Source organism: Callospermophilus lateralis, chromosome 3 (assembly GCF_048772815.1).
Source record: "Callospermophilus lateralis isolate mCalLat2 chromosome 3, mCalLat2.hap1, whole genome shotgun sequence".
NCBI classification, from domain to species: Eukaryota; Metazoa; Chordata; class Mammalia; order Rodentia; family Sciuridae; genus Callospermophilus; species Callospermophilus lateralis.
The window spans coordinates 4,606,353-4,623,156 of record NC_135307.1 but is presented as its reverse complement, the minus strand read 5'-3'; the positions used below and the strand labels follow the sequence as shown (position 1 = coordinate 4,623,156).

At 41.1% G+C, this 16,804-nt stretch overlaps 1 protein-coding gene across 7 annotated transcripts in view; it reads left to right on the top strand.

Moving 5' to 3' along the window:
- The window catches only part of Tecpr2 (tectonin beta-propeller repeat containing 2), a 79,084-nt gene that overhangs the window by 6,806 nt on the left and 55,474 nt on the right, over window positions 1-16,804 (top strand). For all 7 annotated transcript variants that reach the window (XR_013090720.2, XR_013090721.2, XM_076849596.2 and 4 more), the window contains exons 3-5: window positions 11,131-11,259; window positions 11,831-11,962; window positions 15,918-16,075. Coding sequence is in view for 5 of the 7 variants with exons in the window: in XM_076849596.2 (XP_076705711.1) it covers window positions 11,131-11,259; window positions 11,831-11,962; window positions 15,918-16,075 (419 nt within the window). In the remaining 2 variants the exon portion in view is untranslated. The remainder of the gene's footprint in view (window positions 1-11,130; window positions 11,260-11,830; window positions 11,963-15,917; window positions 16,076-16,804) is intronic.

Genomic DNA, 16,804 nt, shown 5'->3' with positions numbered 1-16,804 from the left:
AACTGACAATGAACCCCAGCAGGATGAATCAAAGAAATCTATACTTAGAGACACTGTGATCAAACTGTTAAAGACTGTTAAGGGAAAATGTTAAAAAGGTCTGGAGAAGAGCAACATGTTATGTGTACCTGCCGGGAAGCAGGGATGTGAATGATGCAGATTTCCCATCAGAAGCCCTGAGGCTAGAAGACTGAAGCGTGGCCTTCTGGTGTGCTGAGAGAATTGCCAGGCCAGCGTTCTGTACTCAGCGGAAATATGTGTCAAAAAAGAAGGTGAAACAAAAGTACTGTCAGAGGAGGGAAAAGTCATGTAGACTTTACTGGTTGAACATCCCTAATCTGAAAATCCAAAAATCAAGATACTCCAAAACCCAAAATTTGTTGAGCATTGCATTGGCTTTTGTATATGGGTTTTTGGGTTTTTGGATTAGGGCTGTTCAATCTGTATTATAAAGCCTTTCCTAATAAATTATAAAGTCTTTCCTAATAAATTCTGTGGACAGCTGGACATAAATATAGAAGAAAATGAAGCTAAGTGCCAGCCTTACTTGATGTGGTAATTTTGTCAGCACTTCAAAAGCACTTAGGGCTGGAGAAGTAGCTCAGTGGTAGAGCTTGCCCAGTGTGTGCCAACCCAGGTTCAACCTCCAGCACCTGGAAAGAAAGTTCGTCTCACAAGTGCTGAGGCTTCAGCTGGCAGTCTGCGTGTTTCCTCTTCACATGTCTCTCATCCTCCTTGAAATTCTCTGGTGACAGCCCAGCCAGGCTCCTTCCTTCAATTCTGGCAACATCCTCTCTGCTGGTTTACTGTAGAGTCAAGAAAGGCATTCCAGAAAAGCAGATACTGTATGTAACTTTCAGGTCATTAAAGGTTGTGTTATTACTTAAACTTGAAGCAGTTGTTCTTTGTTAGTAAAGAAGGAAAATACTGACACAATCTTGTGAATTTTTATCTTATTTGGTTTTCTTAAATATTTAAAAACACTCCAGATCTACTAGTTATTTACTATGGTGGCAATTTCTGCTCAAGGTTGACTTTGATCCAGCAGAAGCAGCTCAAAAAGAAAGCTTTGTTGGGCTTTACAGTTCCCACGAGTCTGCTCATCAAGAGCGCTTTGTCCTGACATGGTTTTTCTGGGGGTAGAGGAGATGCCTCTGCCTGCCAAGGAGCCTGAGAGGTTAGCCGATGCCAGCCTACTGGTGAGGGTTGTCCAGAACATTACTCCTGATGCTTTTCAAATCAAGATTCTTTTCCTTAAATTTTCTGTTTACTGGGTTTCTGTGTGAGATAGTTATGTTGCCACTAGGAAGGCAATAATATGTGTCCCCTAGGAAACTGGACATGAGGGAAGCAGAAGCATGAACATACTCTTGGTGAGGTCTGAGATAGGCAAGATCATCTGAAGAGACAGAAGAACATCATGTAGGCCAGAAGACAGAAGAGAAGAGAATGTGATGAAAGGAATGAGTGGATAGACTGTTGTGTCTCTTGGGAAACTCAGGCCCAGCCACCCGTTTAGTGGGGATGCAGGGAACAGTGACCCCTGGAGTGGCTGGCTCTGGGCAGAGGCCTAGGCTGCCTTGACTTTTGCAGTGGGACCCTTCCCAAGGTCTGCTGATAGGACACTTGTTTGGCCAGAAATGGCTTCCTGCTTGCCGAGTGGCTTTTAGCCTGAAACTTGCTGCCTCTGCTGACTGACCAGTGAGGGGAGCAGGTAGGAGTCATATCTGTGAGTGTTCCGGTTTGTGTGGCTGTTGACATTTTGGCTTAGACTGGAGTCTCTGGTGCATGATTATAAGATTAGCTCCCTGGGCTGATAAAGTGCAGGACCCAGAAACGACAGAGTGTCTGGGTGAGGTCAGTGGAGACCAGACCCTTTGTGTGCTGTCACAAGTGTGAACAGTGTCAGGCAGGACCACTCACTTCCGTGTTAAAGGGCGCACATGTGTTGGGTGAAGCTGTGGATAAAAGCTTATGAACAATCAATCTTTCGGGAGCAGGGCTTTGGGGAGGCTGCCATTAGGGAGAGGCACATGGGAGCTTCCAGGTGTTGTGAATGGTTCCTTTCCCAAGCCAGGGGCAAACTCCACAAGTGCTCATAGCTGTTCAGACTGTACATGTTATGCTATTTGTAGTCATGTATTTATGATCTATTTCTTTTTTAAAAATGAAAACAAACCATCAGTGAGGCACTTTGTATTTGACCAATTGGCATTGTATAGGCAGCAAGCTCACCTGCCTGTCTCTTCTCTGTCAGAGCTGATTGCATCTGCCCAACTTGGATTTGTATTTTAATGACACTGGCTCAGTTTTAAAAAATTATTGTTAAATAGTGTTTTAAATGATGGACTGGGTTGGGTGTGGTGGCTCACACCTATAATCCCAGGAACTTGAAAGGCTGAGGTGGGAGGATCCCACCATCGGTGCCAATCTCAGCAACTTAGTGAGGCCCTAAGCAACTTAACAAGATTCTGTCAAAAAACAAAAAGGCCTTGGGCTGTAGCTTGATGGTAGAGCACACTTGGATTCAATCCCCAGTACCAAAATAAATAAATAAATAAATGATGGTCTGATTTTATGAAATAAAGTGTTAAAAAGATATTAATGGTAGATTAATAATTATTAATGGTGGAGCCTTGAGGGTTTGAGTATGCTAAAAGTGGTATTATGAATCCTGATTCACTCATTAAAAAAAAATGAATATTTTATCTTTTTCTTTTATTTTAACCAGGGTTTGAACCCAGGGGCATTTAACCACTGAGCCACATGCCCAGCCCGTTTTATTTTTTTTATTTTGAGACAGGATCTCACTGAGTTGCTTAGGGTCTTGCTAAGTTGCTGAAGCTAGCTAGCCTCCAACTTGCAATCCTTCTGCCTCAGCCTCCTGAGTCACTGGGATAATAGACATGTGCTACCATACCTGGCTATGTTATCTCTTTAAAAGATTTTTTGTCAATGTCTAATTTTAATTATTGCCTCCTACTATGGGAGCATAATTGATGGTACCCTAACTGCCATGGCCAAAGCCCAGCACTTACCGGTTGATCTCTGCCACTGACTGCGTACAGCAGGGACACTATGGCAGGAACATTCCTGTGGCTCCAGGCAACCCCACTGACTCGGCCAAAAGTCCGTTGAATTGTACTGGAACCCAAGATTCACCTACTCAGCCTTTTCTTTCCTTCTCCTTAGGTCATGGACCTGCATCTTGACTTGGCAGTCTCCTTTCCTCTTCTGAGTGTTTCTCCTTCTTCCCCTCATCAATGTTTCCCTAATGGATGTGTTGCCTGTCTAATTCCATCTTGGATCCTGTTTTTTGGCACACAAACCAATATACCATAGTCCTCCTTGATCCATAGGAGATACATTTAAAACCCTCAGTGGATGCCTGGAATTGCAGAGAGGACCAAGCCCTAGTTGGACTATATTTTTTCCTACACATATGTACACAGATTTAATGTCTTTTCCATCTTAACTAAGCTTTAAGAACGTTAGTTTATTAGAAAGCACATATTCAAGCACTACACTTGAATACGTGCTTTCTAATAAGATACTGAGGCTCCTTACCTACCTAAATGATAATTTTGATTTTGAAACCATTTGTTTAGAAAAATTATGCAGCCATTTTGAATTTGTGCTTCCATATGGCAAGAGTGCTAATATATCATTTTGATTCCTGATGTGGTGATTTTTACAGTGACAAATTCCCAGGGAAAGTGTTCTCTTGTCAACCTCTTGCTACCGTGTTAAGACTATGTATCTAGGTGCTAGGGTTGTGGTTCAGTAGTAGAGCGCTTGCCTAGCACGTGCAAAGCCATGGGTTAGATCCTCAGCACCACATAAAAATAATAAATAAATAAAGGTATTGTGTTCTACTACAACCAAAAATAAATTTAAAAAAAAAAGACTATGTATCTAAAACATATTATTTGTCCTTCCTGCTTCAAAGCAGAGTCAGTGAATCCTGCTAAGGGTACCTTTGGTGTCCTGTTATCCATCTCTAGACTGCAGAAGTGCTATCAGTCTCCATACTCTCCATAAGCCTCACAAACTGTCCATCGGCAAGCCCTTTGGACTCTCTCACAGAAGCAGAGAGCGCAGAGCCATATTGGGTCCCCTGGAAAGAGTCGTGCTTGTGTGTGAATCCTGACTTTGGATTCTCACTAGCAGTGTTACCTTAGACAAATCTTGGAGCTCAGCTCCTAGTTTGTGATGAGGATAGCTGTAGCACCTGTCCCCCTATCTCTGGATTCAGTAAAGCACATGAAGTGTGCTCAACAAGTTGCCTGGTGCAGGAGAACACACAGGAGAGGTCATCGTGCTGTTTTTGTTATTGCCATCACCATTCTGACAGGGTTGGGGTAGGGGTCTCTGTCACGTTTTCACTGCCTTGGTGGCACATTCTGTTTACCACTTTGCTCTTCTAAGGCCCTTGTTAACTCCAGCCTGACTCCTTGCCATGGGCTGCTGAGAACACTGGCAGAACCAGGAATCTTCGGGGATCCGAGCCTCTGTTCCTTCCCATAGCTTAGGACTCAAGTCTCTTGACCTGTGTCTCAATCTGGCAATAGATGTATTTATAGCCCGTGGACACATTCTGGAAGCTCTGGAGCACTAGATAAAAGGGAGCTCGGCATCACCACCCCACGCACTGGAGGCAGCTCTTCATGTGCATGTCTGCAGAGGCAGATCTGTGAGAGGCTGGGACTGTGACCTACTTTAGTTTATGTAACTGTAGAGCACACTTGATACCCAGAATGGGGAGGGTATTCTTACCTGTTTGGCAGATTGATAACTGTGATTAAAGTGGTGTGTGGGAGACATTGCTACATATCTTAGCAAGGTCAATTTTTCTGAATGAATGATTTCAAAATACAAAATACTCAGATGGGCTGTAAGCCTGAATATCTGTGTGTGCTGCTCATTTATGTTCTTTTAAATAAACTAACCTATGAAAGTCAAGTCAATGTTATTTTATATAATTATTGATCTAAGAACCAAAATGCCAGGAATCAATTTATAAATCGTGTTCAGGTGTCTTATTAGTCCTCTCAGAGAGACTGTGGGACAGGTAGATCACAGGCAGCCATTGCTGCACAGTGATGAAACTGCCCCTGGGGAGGCGCAGAATGCAGTGGACTTGACTTTGCAACAGATCTTCTGACTTCAGACTCTGTATTTGCTTTTGTTATTCAGGAAGTACACCTCTTATAGCTCTTTCATTCTCTCTTAATGAGAGCTCATCATATTCATACTGTTAATCAACATTTTCTCCATTAGAAATGAGTTTTAAAATTTTGTTATTTTGTAGATTAAAAATCCTCAAGCAAGAAAAAAGAATTCTGGGAAGATAGTGAGTAGGAAGCAACTAGTAATTTGTCTCCCCTGCTAGTCAGCAATTGCACCTGCAGAATGTGTCTGATGTAACTGTTTTGGAACTCTGGAATCTATTAAGGCTTGTGATTTCCAGGGAAGGCTTGAAGGATAAATTGTGACTAATTTCCATCATTTTGAGCTCTTGGCACAGTAGCAGATGCTCTTCCCTTGTTCTTAGCTCTGTGAAACACACTTGTGCACATATTTCTGGAACACCTTGCACATAACTTGTGCCAGGATCCAAGATGGGCTAATAATACTTTGTCTTCTCCATATTTGGGATCTATGCTCTGAATGCTGATTGCTACTTCTGATCACAGAGGTGTGTCCAAAAGGTGGATAGCTGTTATACTTCACCCTGTTGTCACATGTCCCTGACTCTCCAGCTGAAGTGACGTCTAGAGGATTTAAGAGCTAGTGTGTCCTTCTCCCTTCATATTACTCTTTTTTCCCCTTTTGGGGCCTAGACACTGAAAAACAGGTCATCGAAGATGTGAGCGTGATCTGGCTGACAAGGCCCATGTCACCTTCCTCCCTCACAGCTCTACGTGCATCCTTCCCAAAACTGTGTGCTCAGTTGGAGAGGACAGCCTCCTGCGCAGAGGAGATGGCTCTTCAGTAGCTGCACTACTCTGCTAGAATCTTCATTTTTTGTGGTTCATTTGGAGTACAACATAGGATAGTCAATTTACCAGTACTCCATACACATACAAATGAGATCTTGCCTGTGGAAACATTGCAAAGCACTACATAAAAGAGGAAAATCAGAATATGACTGTGTAGCCAGGCACCATGGTACACACTTATAATCCCAGCTACTCCAGAGGCTGAGGCAGGAGGATTGCAAGTTCAAGGTTAGCCTCAGCAACTTAATGAGATGCTGTCTCAAAACAAAAAATATAAAGTGTTGGTGATGTGCCTCAGTTTGATTCCCAGTAGCAGAAAAAGAAATTAAAAAAAAAAAAAAAGAAAGTGTTCCTGTCCTAGAAAAAGTGTAGACTCAGAAAAGATGTGAGAAGACCAGGCTGCCCTTTGGCAGAGAGTCTGCTTACAACAGCAGACAATAACAACAATAAAAGAAAAACAACAATCAGGCAACACCAAAAGTAATAACAACAGCTGCAGAATTTGAGGAAAGAGTAGAATTTGATTTTTTTCCACATTTTTTTATTGGTACATTAAAATTTGTACAAAACGATGGGAATTTGTTGTTACATATTTGTACATGCACACAGTATAACAATACAATTTGGCCAGTGTCTCTCCACAGCACCTTCCCCCTCCCACCCTGCTCCTACTCCTTGGTCCCTTTCCTCTACTGATCTCCCTTTGATTTTTCATGAGATCCACCCTCAGCTTTCTTTTTTCCTCTCTAGCTTCCACATATGAGAGAAAACATATGACCCTTGCCCTTCTGAGTTTGACTTAATTTGCTTAACATAATGGTCTCTAGTTCCACCCATTTTCCTGAAAATGCCCTGATTTCTTTCTTTCTTTCTTTCTTTTTTTCTTTTTGGTATCAAAAAATTTTATTTTGATTAGTCTTGCTAATTGCTTAGGGCCTCACTGGGTTGCAGAGGCTGGCTTTGGACTCATGATCCTTCTGCTTCAGCCTCCTGGGCCACTGGGATTACAGGCATGTGCCATGATGTCCAGCTGCTTCTTTTTTCTTTTTTCTTTTTTTTTTTTTATGACTGAATAAAACTTTACTGCATATGTGTATACACCACATTTTTTTAATCCATCTATCCATTGATGGATACCTAGGCTGCTTGTGAATGTGCTGCTCTAAACATAGGTATGCATGTATCACTGTAGTATGCTGACTTTAATTCTTTAGGATACATACCCGTGAGTGGCATAGCTGGGTCATATGGTAGTTCCATGTCTAGTCTTTTGAGGAATCTCCATACTGATTTCCACAGTGGTTGTACTAATTTATACTCCCACCAACAGTGTAAAAATATAGAATCTGATTTTCTGAATGACCATATTATTATATTCAAATGCTAGTTTTCAAAAACAAATTACCAGATATACAAAGAAACAGGAAAATGTGTCCAAAGGGGAAAAGTAAACCAACAGATACTGTCCCAAGGAAAAAACAGATGATGGACCTAGACAAAGATTTAAAACAGTTATCTTAAAGAAACTCAAAAAGCCGGGTGTGGTGGCACATGCCTGTAATCCCAGCAGCTCAGGAGGCTGAGGCAGGAGGATTGCATGTTCAAAGCCAACCTCAGCAATTTAGCCAGGTGCTAAGCAACTCAGTGAGAGTCTATCTCTAATAAAATACAAAATAGGGCTGGGGATGTGGCTCAGTGGTCAAGTGCCCTTGAGTTCAATCCCTGGTACCACCCCCCACCCCCCCAAAAAAAGCTCAAAAAATAGGGGCTGAGGATATAGCTCAATTGGTAGAGTGCTTGCCTCACATGCACAAGGCCCTGGGTTCAATCCCCAGTACCACATACACGCATGCGCGCGCGCGCACACACACACACACACACACACAAAAAAAAAAAAAAAAAAGCTCAAAAAACTAAAGGATGATATGGAGAAAGATTGGAAAATGATGTATGAATGAAATGATAATATCAAGAAAGAGAAAACCAAAAAAGTTCTAGAGCTGAAAAGAACAATGACTGAAATTAAAAAGTTGACTTAAGAGGGTTTCAAAGGCAGATTTGAGCAAGCAGAAGAAGGAATTCATGAACTTCAAGCAGAATGATTGAAATGATCAAGTCTAAGGAACAAAAAGAAAAATGTTTAAAGAAAAGTGGACAGAGCTTAGCCAGGCACCATGACGCATGCCTGTAATCCCAGCAGCTCGGGAGGCTGAGGCAGGATGATCACAGGTCAAAGCCTGTCTTAGCAATTCAGGGAGATATCATCTCAAAAAACAGGGCTAGGGATGTAGGTTAGAGGTAGAACACCCCTGGGCTCAATTCCCAGTACCACAAGACAAAAGAAAAGAAGAACAGTAATGCAGGAAAGGAGGCAAAAAGTTAGAATGCACTAAACAAAACAAATAACAAAATGACAGAAATAAATCCTTTCTAACCAGTAATTATTTAAATGTAAGTTCAAAAGATATTATCAAATTGATTAAATTCAAAAGACAGATATTGTCAGAATGTATCTTTTTTAATGATCAAATTATTTGCTGTGTACAAAAGACTTGCTTTAGATTCAAAGACACAAATAGGTTGCAGATGAAAGAATGGAGAAAGATATCACAGGGTTTGAGAGGTGACTTAGAGGCCCTGAGTTCAACCCACAGCACCACAAAAAGATTCCCCATAAAAATAGTTAGAACTAATAATTCAAGATAGAAGTAAGGTCAGCACACAAAATTAAGTCATATTTTTAAACACTCATTCTGAGAAGGAAATTTTTAAAAAGTTTCACTTAAGATAGCATTTTCTTTTTAAGAAATCTAGGAATTAAACAAGGAGGTGACGGTCTTATACAATTAAAAGTACAAAATATAGCCAAAATGAAGAAGATCTAAGTAAATAGAAACAACCTATGTTCCTGTATTGCAAGACTTAAGGTTTCCATATTTGTCAAAGTGATCTAGAAATACAGTACAGTTGCTATAAAATATCAACATTGTTTACAGAAATAGAAAAACCTGTTCTCAAATTCACATGAATTCTTAAGGGACCCCTAGTGTCCTAAATAATTGTGAAAAAGAAAAACAAAGCTAGGGCTGGGGTTGTGGTTCAGAGGTAGAGCACTTGCCAAGCATGCGAGAGGCACTGGGTTTGATCCCTGGCACTATATAAAAAAATAAAAAAGTGTTGTGTACATCTGCAACTAAAAAGAAAGAAAGAACAAAGCTAGAGATCTCATACTGAATTAAAGACAGTATGGTATTGGTATAAAGATAGACATCACTGAGGCAGGAGAATCATAAGTTCGAGGCTAGCCTCAGCAACTTAGCAAAGCCCTAAGCAACTTAGTGAGACCCTGTCTCAAAATGAAAAATGTAAAAAAGGGCTGGGATGTGGCTCAATGATAGAGCACCCCTGGATTCAATCCCGTGACCCCCCCAAAATGATAGACATATAGACCAATGAAATGAATAGATGGACCTGAAATAAACTCTCACTTATGGCCAAATAATTTTCGATAAGGCTAGCATATAGCTCGATGGGGAAAGGATAGTCTTTTCCACAAATGGTGCTAGCAACACTCAGTGTCTACATGCAGAAAAATTAAGTGGACCTTCACCTAATACCACATTGAAAAGTGAGCTAAGGACTTTAACACAAAACCCGAAACAAACTGGAAGAAGAAAGCCTAGCATAAAGCTTTATATTATGAATTTGGTGATTATTTCTTGGATATGACGTTAAAGGCAAAAGCAGCAAGAAAAATTTTAAAAATTTTATGAAATTCAAATTAAAATCCAAAATTGAAAATTTTCTATTTCAGGAGCCACTATCAACAGAGTTAAAAGGTAATTTACAAATTAGGAGGTAATTTTTGTGAGTCACAATGTGTGGCAAGGGATTATTTATATCCAGAATTCATAGAAAATTCCTCAAACTCAATAAGAAGAAATAACTCAGTTAAAAAATGGGCAGTGGATATGACATTTCTCCAGAAAAGATAAGCACACAGACAATAAGCACATGAAAAGATGTTCAACATCACTAAGCATTAGGGAAATAGTGGGATAGATACCACCTCACCCCCAGTAGGGTATCTACTACTAAAAAACCAAAACAGAAAAAAGCCAAGCAGGAAATAACAGGGTTGGCCAGGATGTGAGAAATTGGAACCTTTATGCATTGTTAGTGGGACACAAAATGGTGCAGCTGCTGTAGAAAACACCATGGTGGCTCCTCAAAACATTAGGGGTAAAATTACATATGATTCAAGAATTCCAGGTGGCTATCACCCAGTGGAAAACAGAGCAGGATTTCAAAGAGGTATTTGTACAAACATGTTCACAGCATTATTCACAAGAGCTAAAATAGGTAAGATGAATGGATAAGCCAAGTGTGGTATGACACACAAGGAAATATTATTTGGTCTTAAAAATGAAAGAAAATCTGCTGGGTGCAGTGGTGCACACCTGTAATCCCAGCAACTCAGGAGGCTGAAGTAGGAGGATCCCAAGTTCTCAGCAATTTGGGGAACTCTGTTACAAAATAAAAATATAAAAAACCTGCTGGGGATATGACGCAATGGTTAAGTGCTCCTGGGTTTAATCCCCAGTACCCCCCCCCCAAAAAAAAAGAAAGAAATTCTGATGCATGCTATTAGCATGTATAATGAATCTGGAGAATGTTGTGTGATGTGAAATAAGCCCATCAGGAAAAAGGCAAACACTGGGTGATTCCACTTGGTGAGATACTTAGACGATGGCTGTGAGGAGCAGGAGATAGAGGGAATGGATTCGTGTTGAATGGGCTTCCATTGTACAAAGTGAAAGGAATGTGGGAGCTGGAAGCCGGTGGTAGTTGCACAGCGTCATGGATGTGTTGTACAGTGAAACATACACTTACAGACAGTGGTTATGGTGATTTTAGTTTCTGTGTATTTTAACATCATTTTTAAAAATCAGGAACGGGACTTTAGAAAGGAAAAGGTTTTTAACAGATTTAATTGTCTAACTTGCAATCATTTCTAGTCAGGAATCCCTAGAATGAAGGTTTTTGTACCTTTGGTTATAGTCTTCCTCCTTTTGCATCTTAAAGCCTGTCTGCTCATGGATTCTGTTGTGTGTATCTCCTTGTCTAGGGGAAAACAGAATCCATCACTGTCGTGAAGTTGTTGAGCTGCTTTGATGACCTTGTGGCAGCAGGCACAGCCTCTGGGAGAGTTGCGGTTTTTCAACTTGTGTCTTCATTGCCAGGGAGAAATAAACAGGTAGGTGCTCATAATTTTAGCATTTCTTCATTTGGTGGCAAATTTCTCATGGATTTTAAAAATTAGAGATCTTGGGCTGGGGATGTGGCTCAAGCAGTAGCGCGCTTGCCTGGCATGCGTGCGGCCCGGGTTCGATCCTCAGCATCACATACAAACAAAGATGTTGTGTCCACCAAAAACTTAAATAAATAAAAATATTTAAAAAAAAGATTCTCTCTCTCTCTCTTTAAAATAAATAAATAAATAAATAAAAATTTGAAATCTTCATCTACCTAGAAAAATTTATTCTCAGAAAAGCATAACTTTGTGCTGTTTGTAGATAACATTTTTGTTCCTGCTTGGACACTTGGCACAAAGTATGTACGTGTGGGTACTTCCATTTTTGCTTGATTCTCCTGGAGTGTTCTCTGTGGGTTTTGAAGGTGGACAGATGGAACCTTATGCAGGTTATGAGTGGCAAAGCAGGCTGGGAAAACCAGCTCCCACATAAATAGCAGTGCTGTCCGCGTAACCCAGTCACAACATTTATTCTTTTCTTTTCCTGGTGTGTATTTTTATTGTTTATTCATAGCTTCGGAGGTTTGATGTCACTGGTATTCACAAAAATAGCATTACTGCTCTGGCTTGGAGCCCCAATGGAATGAAATTGTTCTCTGGAGATGACAAAGGGAAAATTGTCTATTCTTCTCTGGATCTAGACCAGGTAAATCAATGTTCTTGGCTCATGCCTTCTAATACTTGGAATGATTATAGTTGTATTTTACTGGTCAGCTTATATTCTTGATCATAGTCCCTTTATAATCTCAATTGTTATTTGTCACATTTTCTTTCATGGATTTTACCAGTGAGCTCCTACTTCTGTGACTAAAGAGTTGGCCTACTGCAGCAGTCACTCTGTTTTATTTTTAAGTGACACATAAATAATATACATATTTGTGGGACACCACGTGTTGTTTGGATACGTTGAAGTGCTCAGATGGGTAAACACGCCTAGTCCTCCAACACTTGTCACTACTCTGGTGAAACATTTGCTTTTTCATTCTGCTCTTTGTTCTGACCACTTAGAAAAGAAACTGTTGTCATTCCCTGTTCTTTGAAAGCAGAAGTGACAGGAAGCATTGTCCAGTCATAACTGTGAACAAGGTTAGTGTCTCCTTGGATAGAGAGCTTACCTGGGGCAGGACCTGGCCTGTGAGATGACCTCATGTGGGAGGAGATGCTCAGGAAGGGAAAGAGTTGGAACAGCAGGTGCTCTGCCCCACCTCACCTTTGTCACAAGGGTGCTTGGAGTTGTTGTGTTCTCATCCTGTAGAACCAGTAACCAGCCTAGGGGCTCAAGCTCAGGCCCAGTGTCTCTTCCAACCCAGGATCTTCTCCAAAGGCCAGTGGCCTGTGTTTTATTTGTTTTGTCCTGGGTCTGATAACTAGACTGAACTACTTTGTGTTACTGTCCTTTCTTTTTCTCATTTGTAGCCTTCATTCCCAGTGCTGAATTTCCAAGAAGTTACCAGCTACCAGCTGAGTAGCTTTCAGTCCCTCCAATCCAGGACGGACCTATTATAAATACTCCATAGTGTTCTTAAGCTCTCTGGTCTCAGAACCTCTATGCTCTTAGAATATCTACCCAAAGAGCTTTCATTTATGTCAAGCATACCACATTAGAAATTGAAACTGAGGAATTGGAAAGCATTTATTAACTTTATTTTGAAATAATAAACCTTACATTATAATAGTTTAACAAAAACATTTTTGTGAATGTAATTTCAAAACTAATGAGGAAAGTAGCATTACTCTCTATTTTTACAAATTTCTTTAATGTCTGGCTTTTTAATAATAAGGCAGTTGATTCTTTATTCAATCTGCTGCCATTGAGTCAAGAGTATATAAAGAAAATCCAACCTCAAACAGACATGTAGTTGGAAATGGAAGGAGTATTTTGATAGCCTTTTCAGATAATTGTGGATATTCTTTTTTAATAATATCCACAAATTGACAAATAGTAGTTCTTTAAAGGTTACAATTACACGTGACACATGAGAGTTTCTTTAAAGAGTAGTTACAAAATGGAATCAGAAACCAGAGGGATAAGGGGCTGGGGTTGTGGCTCAGTGGTGGAGCGATTGCCTGGCATGTGTGAGGAACTGGGTTCAATCCTCGGCACTATATAAAAATGAATAAATAAAATAAAGGTGTATATTAAAAAAAAGCTGTATCTGTTAAAAAAGAAAGAAAGAAACCACAGAGATGAATTTTTCACACTCTATTTCATTAAAATCTAGAAGTCTATCTTGCACTTCATGGAATCTTTTACCTGTGCATGGTTTTGTAGCATCATGTGTTGGTCACTTCAGAAATAGTGATTCACAGGATAATGTGCATCCTCCAGATGCTGACACATTTTATTATGCAGTATCAAAAAAGCACCTTTGTTAATATTATAATCAATCTGATCGTAAAAGTCTTTAGCCATCAAGACTTGTCTAGTTCACAGACACAGGAGCAGATTTTCAAGATTCTCATCTGCATTTGAAAGTAGTAGATACTATCACTTGTCCTTTTTGAAGTGACAGGCTTGCTTTTTTTTTTTTTTTTCTTAAGAAAATGTCTTCCTGGTCTGGGGCTGTAGCTCAGTGGTAGAGCACTTGCCTAGCATGTGAGAGGCACTGGGTTCAATCCTTGGCACCACATAAAAATAAATAAATAAACAAAGGTGTTATGTCCATCTACAACTAAAAATATTTTTTTAAAAAAGGAAAATGTCTTTCAAATACCCAAGTTTGAATAATTATAGTATTTGAAGTAGAAAGGTGTTCTGTGAAAAAGGCATTTGGTTCACCTCCCAACTCCAGCCATGGCATAGGTGCTGTCCTTCAAAGGAACCTTGTACTTCCGTATGCACAAGCACTGCACGTGTACACCCCATTCTCACATCCAGTACAAAGGTGTCTGCTCTTAAGGATCAAGACAGTGAGATGAGCACTTTTCTGCATCAGAGAGGTTGATCTTCAGTGAACTGCGTGTTTTGATGAGAGTGCACAGTGCTGAAGGGTATAGTAACTGATTGTGATTGGTGCCACTGCCTTGGTTTGAGCTGAGGTTCCAGGTGGCTCTCCCCACTGTGGCTCCTGCACCATCAGTGGAAAGGGCAATAGCATGTTAGTATTGCTATGAAAGTGCGTTTGGCCTGCGGACCCTTGAGAGGGGTCCCCCTTGAGAACTGTTGCTCTGTGGAAATGTGTATTGTTCTGAGTGCTAAGGGTCCTTTCCTGCCACTACCACTATAGATTCTTCCACTACCTGTGCCTGTGGGCAGATTGGTGAGGAGCTGAGAGAAGGCCACCATGCCTCACCACTCAGTAAATGAAAAAATTGACCATAAGCATGCTGAAACATTTTTAAGATACAAGTATTTCATGAGATTTGCCAAAAAAAGACATGAGAGGATGTGTGGTTTTATACAATATAGTCTACTCAGTTCCATTACAAGCTAAATTAAAAACTGAAAATAAATCTACATTCTAACTAATTCTTTTATGGAAAAGAATCTGCCTTCAGAGTCCTTAGTGTTTGGGGAGAATTGAAATTTCTCCATCTTGATAGTGGTGGCGGTCAAATTGTCAAAATTGATAGCATTATATACTAAAATGGCAAGTTTTACTATATGTAAATTTTACCCTTAAAACTGACCCCTGCCCCTGCTCACCCCCAAAGAGGTCTGTGATGTGCGGCAGTGTTTCTTAGGCAAATTGGAATTGCTCCTAGAGAATTAGATTATTTTTTTTAATATTTATTTTTTAGTTACAGGTGGACACAATATCTTTCTTTTCTGTTTTATTTTTTTATGTGGTGCTGAGGATTGAACCTGCTGCCTCACGCATGGTAGGTAGGCTCTCTACCTCTGAGTCACAACCCCAGCTCCTGAGAAGATTTAAAAAAAAAAAAAAAAAAAAGTCAAGTTTTTATCTATTTATTTTTATTTTATCATTATTTTTTGTGGTACTGGGTATTTAATCCAGGGCCTTGTGCATGTGAGGCAGGTGATCTACCAGTTGAGCTATACCAGCCCCTGGAGAAGCAGATTTTTAACACCATAAAATATAGATTGTATTATCAATAAAATGCCTACTAGAATTCTTCCCTGTGTGGGTAGAAAGGACCATCTTATTTTAATACCATCTCATGTATTTAATGCTGTTTTAACTTTTTTCTAGCCTCCTATTTTCCATGAGCTATTCAGCTGGGCTTACTTTACATCGAGCTCTGTGGAGGGAGAGTACCACAGGAAGGCTGATTGTTGTCACAGTAATTTTATAGAAAATCCCATCCATTGTGCTTATGATAGGATAAATAATACGCACAGTGTGACATCTTTATGTTAGATCTTTATGGGTTCTTTTTGACTGTTTACAGAGAATATTTTAAGAGAACTTCAACCAATTTTAAGTGTTTCTTGTCCAACGTGTTAGCACTGATTGTTTTCTCATTAGGAAGGACTCTTCCAAATTTCACGGCAGTGGGTTGACACTGACTCTGAAGAGACCCGCTAGGTGTCATTGTGAGGTGTGGGTTGGACTGAATGCGGCTGGCGGGAAGGGTGTCAGTCTTGGGAGGCCCCTGGCCAGCCCTGCATTGAGCACAGGTTTGGCTGGACTCCGCAGGGCACCTGCAACTCCCAGCTGGTGCTAGAGGAGCCATCCTCCATCGTGCAGCTGGACTACAGTCAGAAGGTGCTGCTCATCTCCACCTTGCAGAGAAGCCTGCTCTTCTACACTGAAGAGAAGTCTGTCAGGCAGATTGGAACACAGGCAAGGAAAAGGTGAGTCTCACAGGACACAGCTTGCTGTCAATGTGGAGCCTTGTGACAGAGTGGCTTTAAGGTCTCTTGGATTTCCTATTTGCAGATGTGGGCCAGTGGCACTTGGCTTGGGGTTCCATGTGGTTCCTGGCAGCCCAAGCCTGCCGAGGACACCCTGTCTGAGTTAGAAGGGAGGAGGGACTGTTTGTGGGGAGCTACAGTGACCTTCAGGCACAGCTGCCCTGCCTCAGGGGCCAGGTCTCAGGGTGACATAGTCTGAATCTGCCCTGGCCCTGGCCCCACACAGCCCCAGGCATTCAGTCTCCTGAGTGCCTCTGTGCTCCTGCTGCTGGAGCACTCTGCAGTGACAGACTCAGGTTGGCCCAGTAAGCAGGAGGACAGCCATGCTCCTCCGTGAAAACTGGAGCACAGAGAGGGTCTTGCTGTCGGTCCTGCTGACTGCTGTGGGGCAATAGAAGTTTAAACAAAAGGCTTCTCCCAGCCTGGGGCCTGGGAAGACTCCTATAGGCCTGCAGCATTCACAGTGAGTGGGATTAGCCGAGTAGGACAGTGACTGGTCTGCTGGAGGGAGGACGGCAAGAGAAGGATGAGGCCCAAGTCTCTCATCCCACCAGACAAGTGGGAAAAGATGGACAGACAAGTCTGTGAGCCACACTTCACCTTCCCATCTAAGCCCAGAAAACAGCTCAGAGCCAGTTTGCTTGGAGGTGAAAGGGGAAAGGGGAGAAA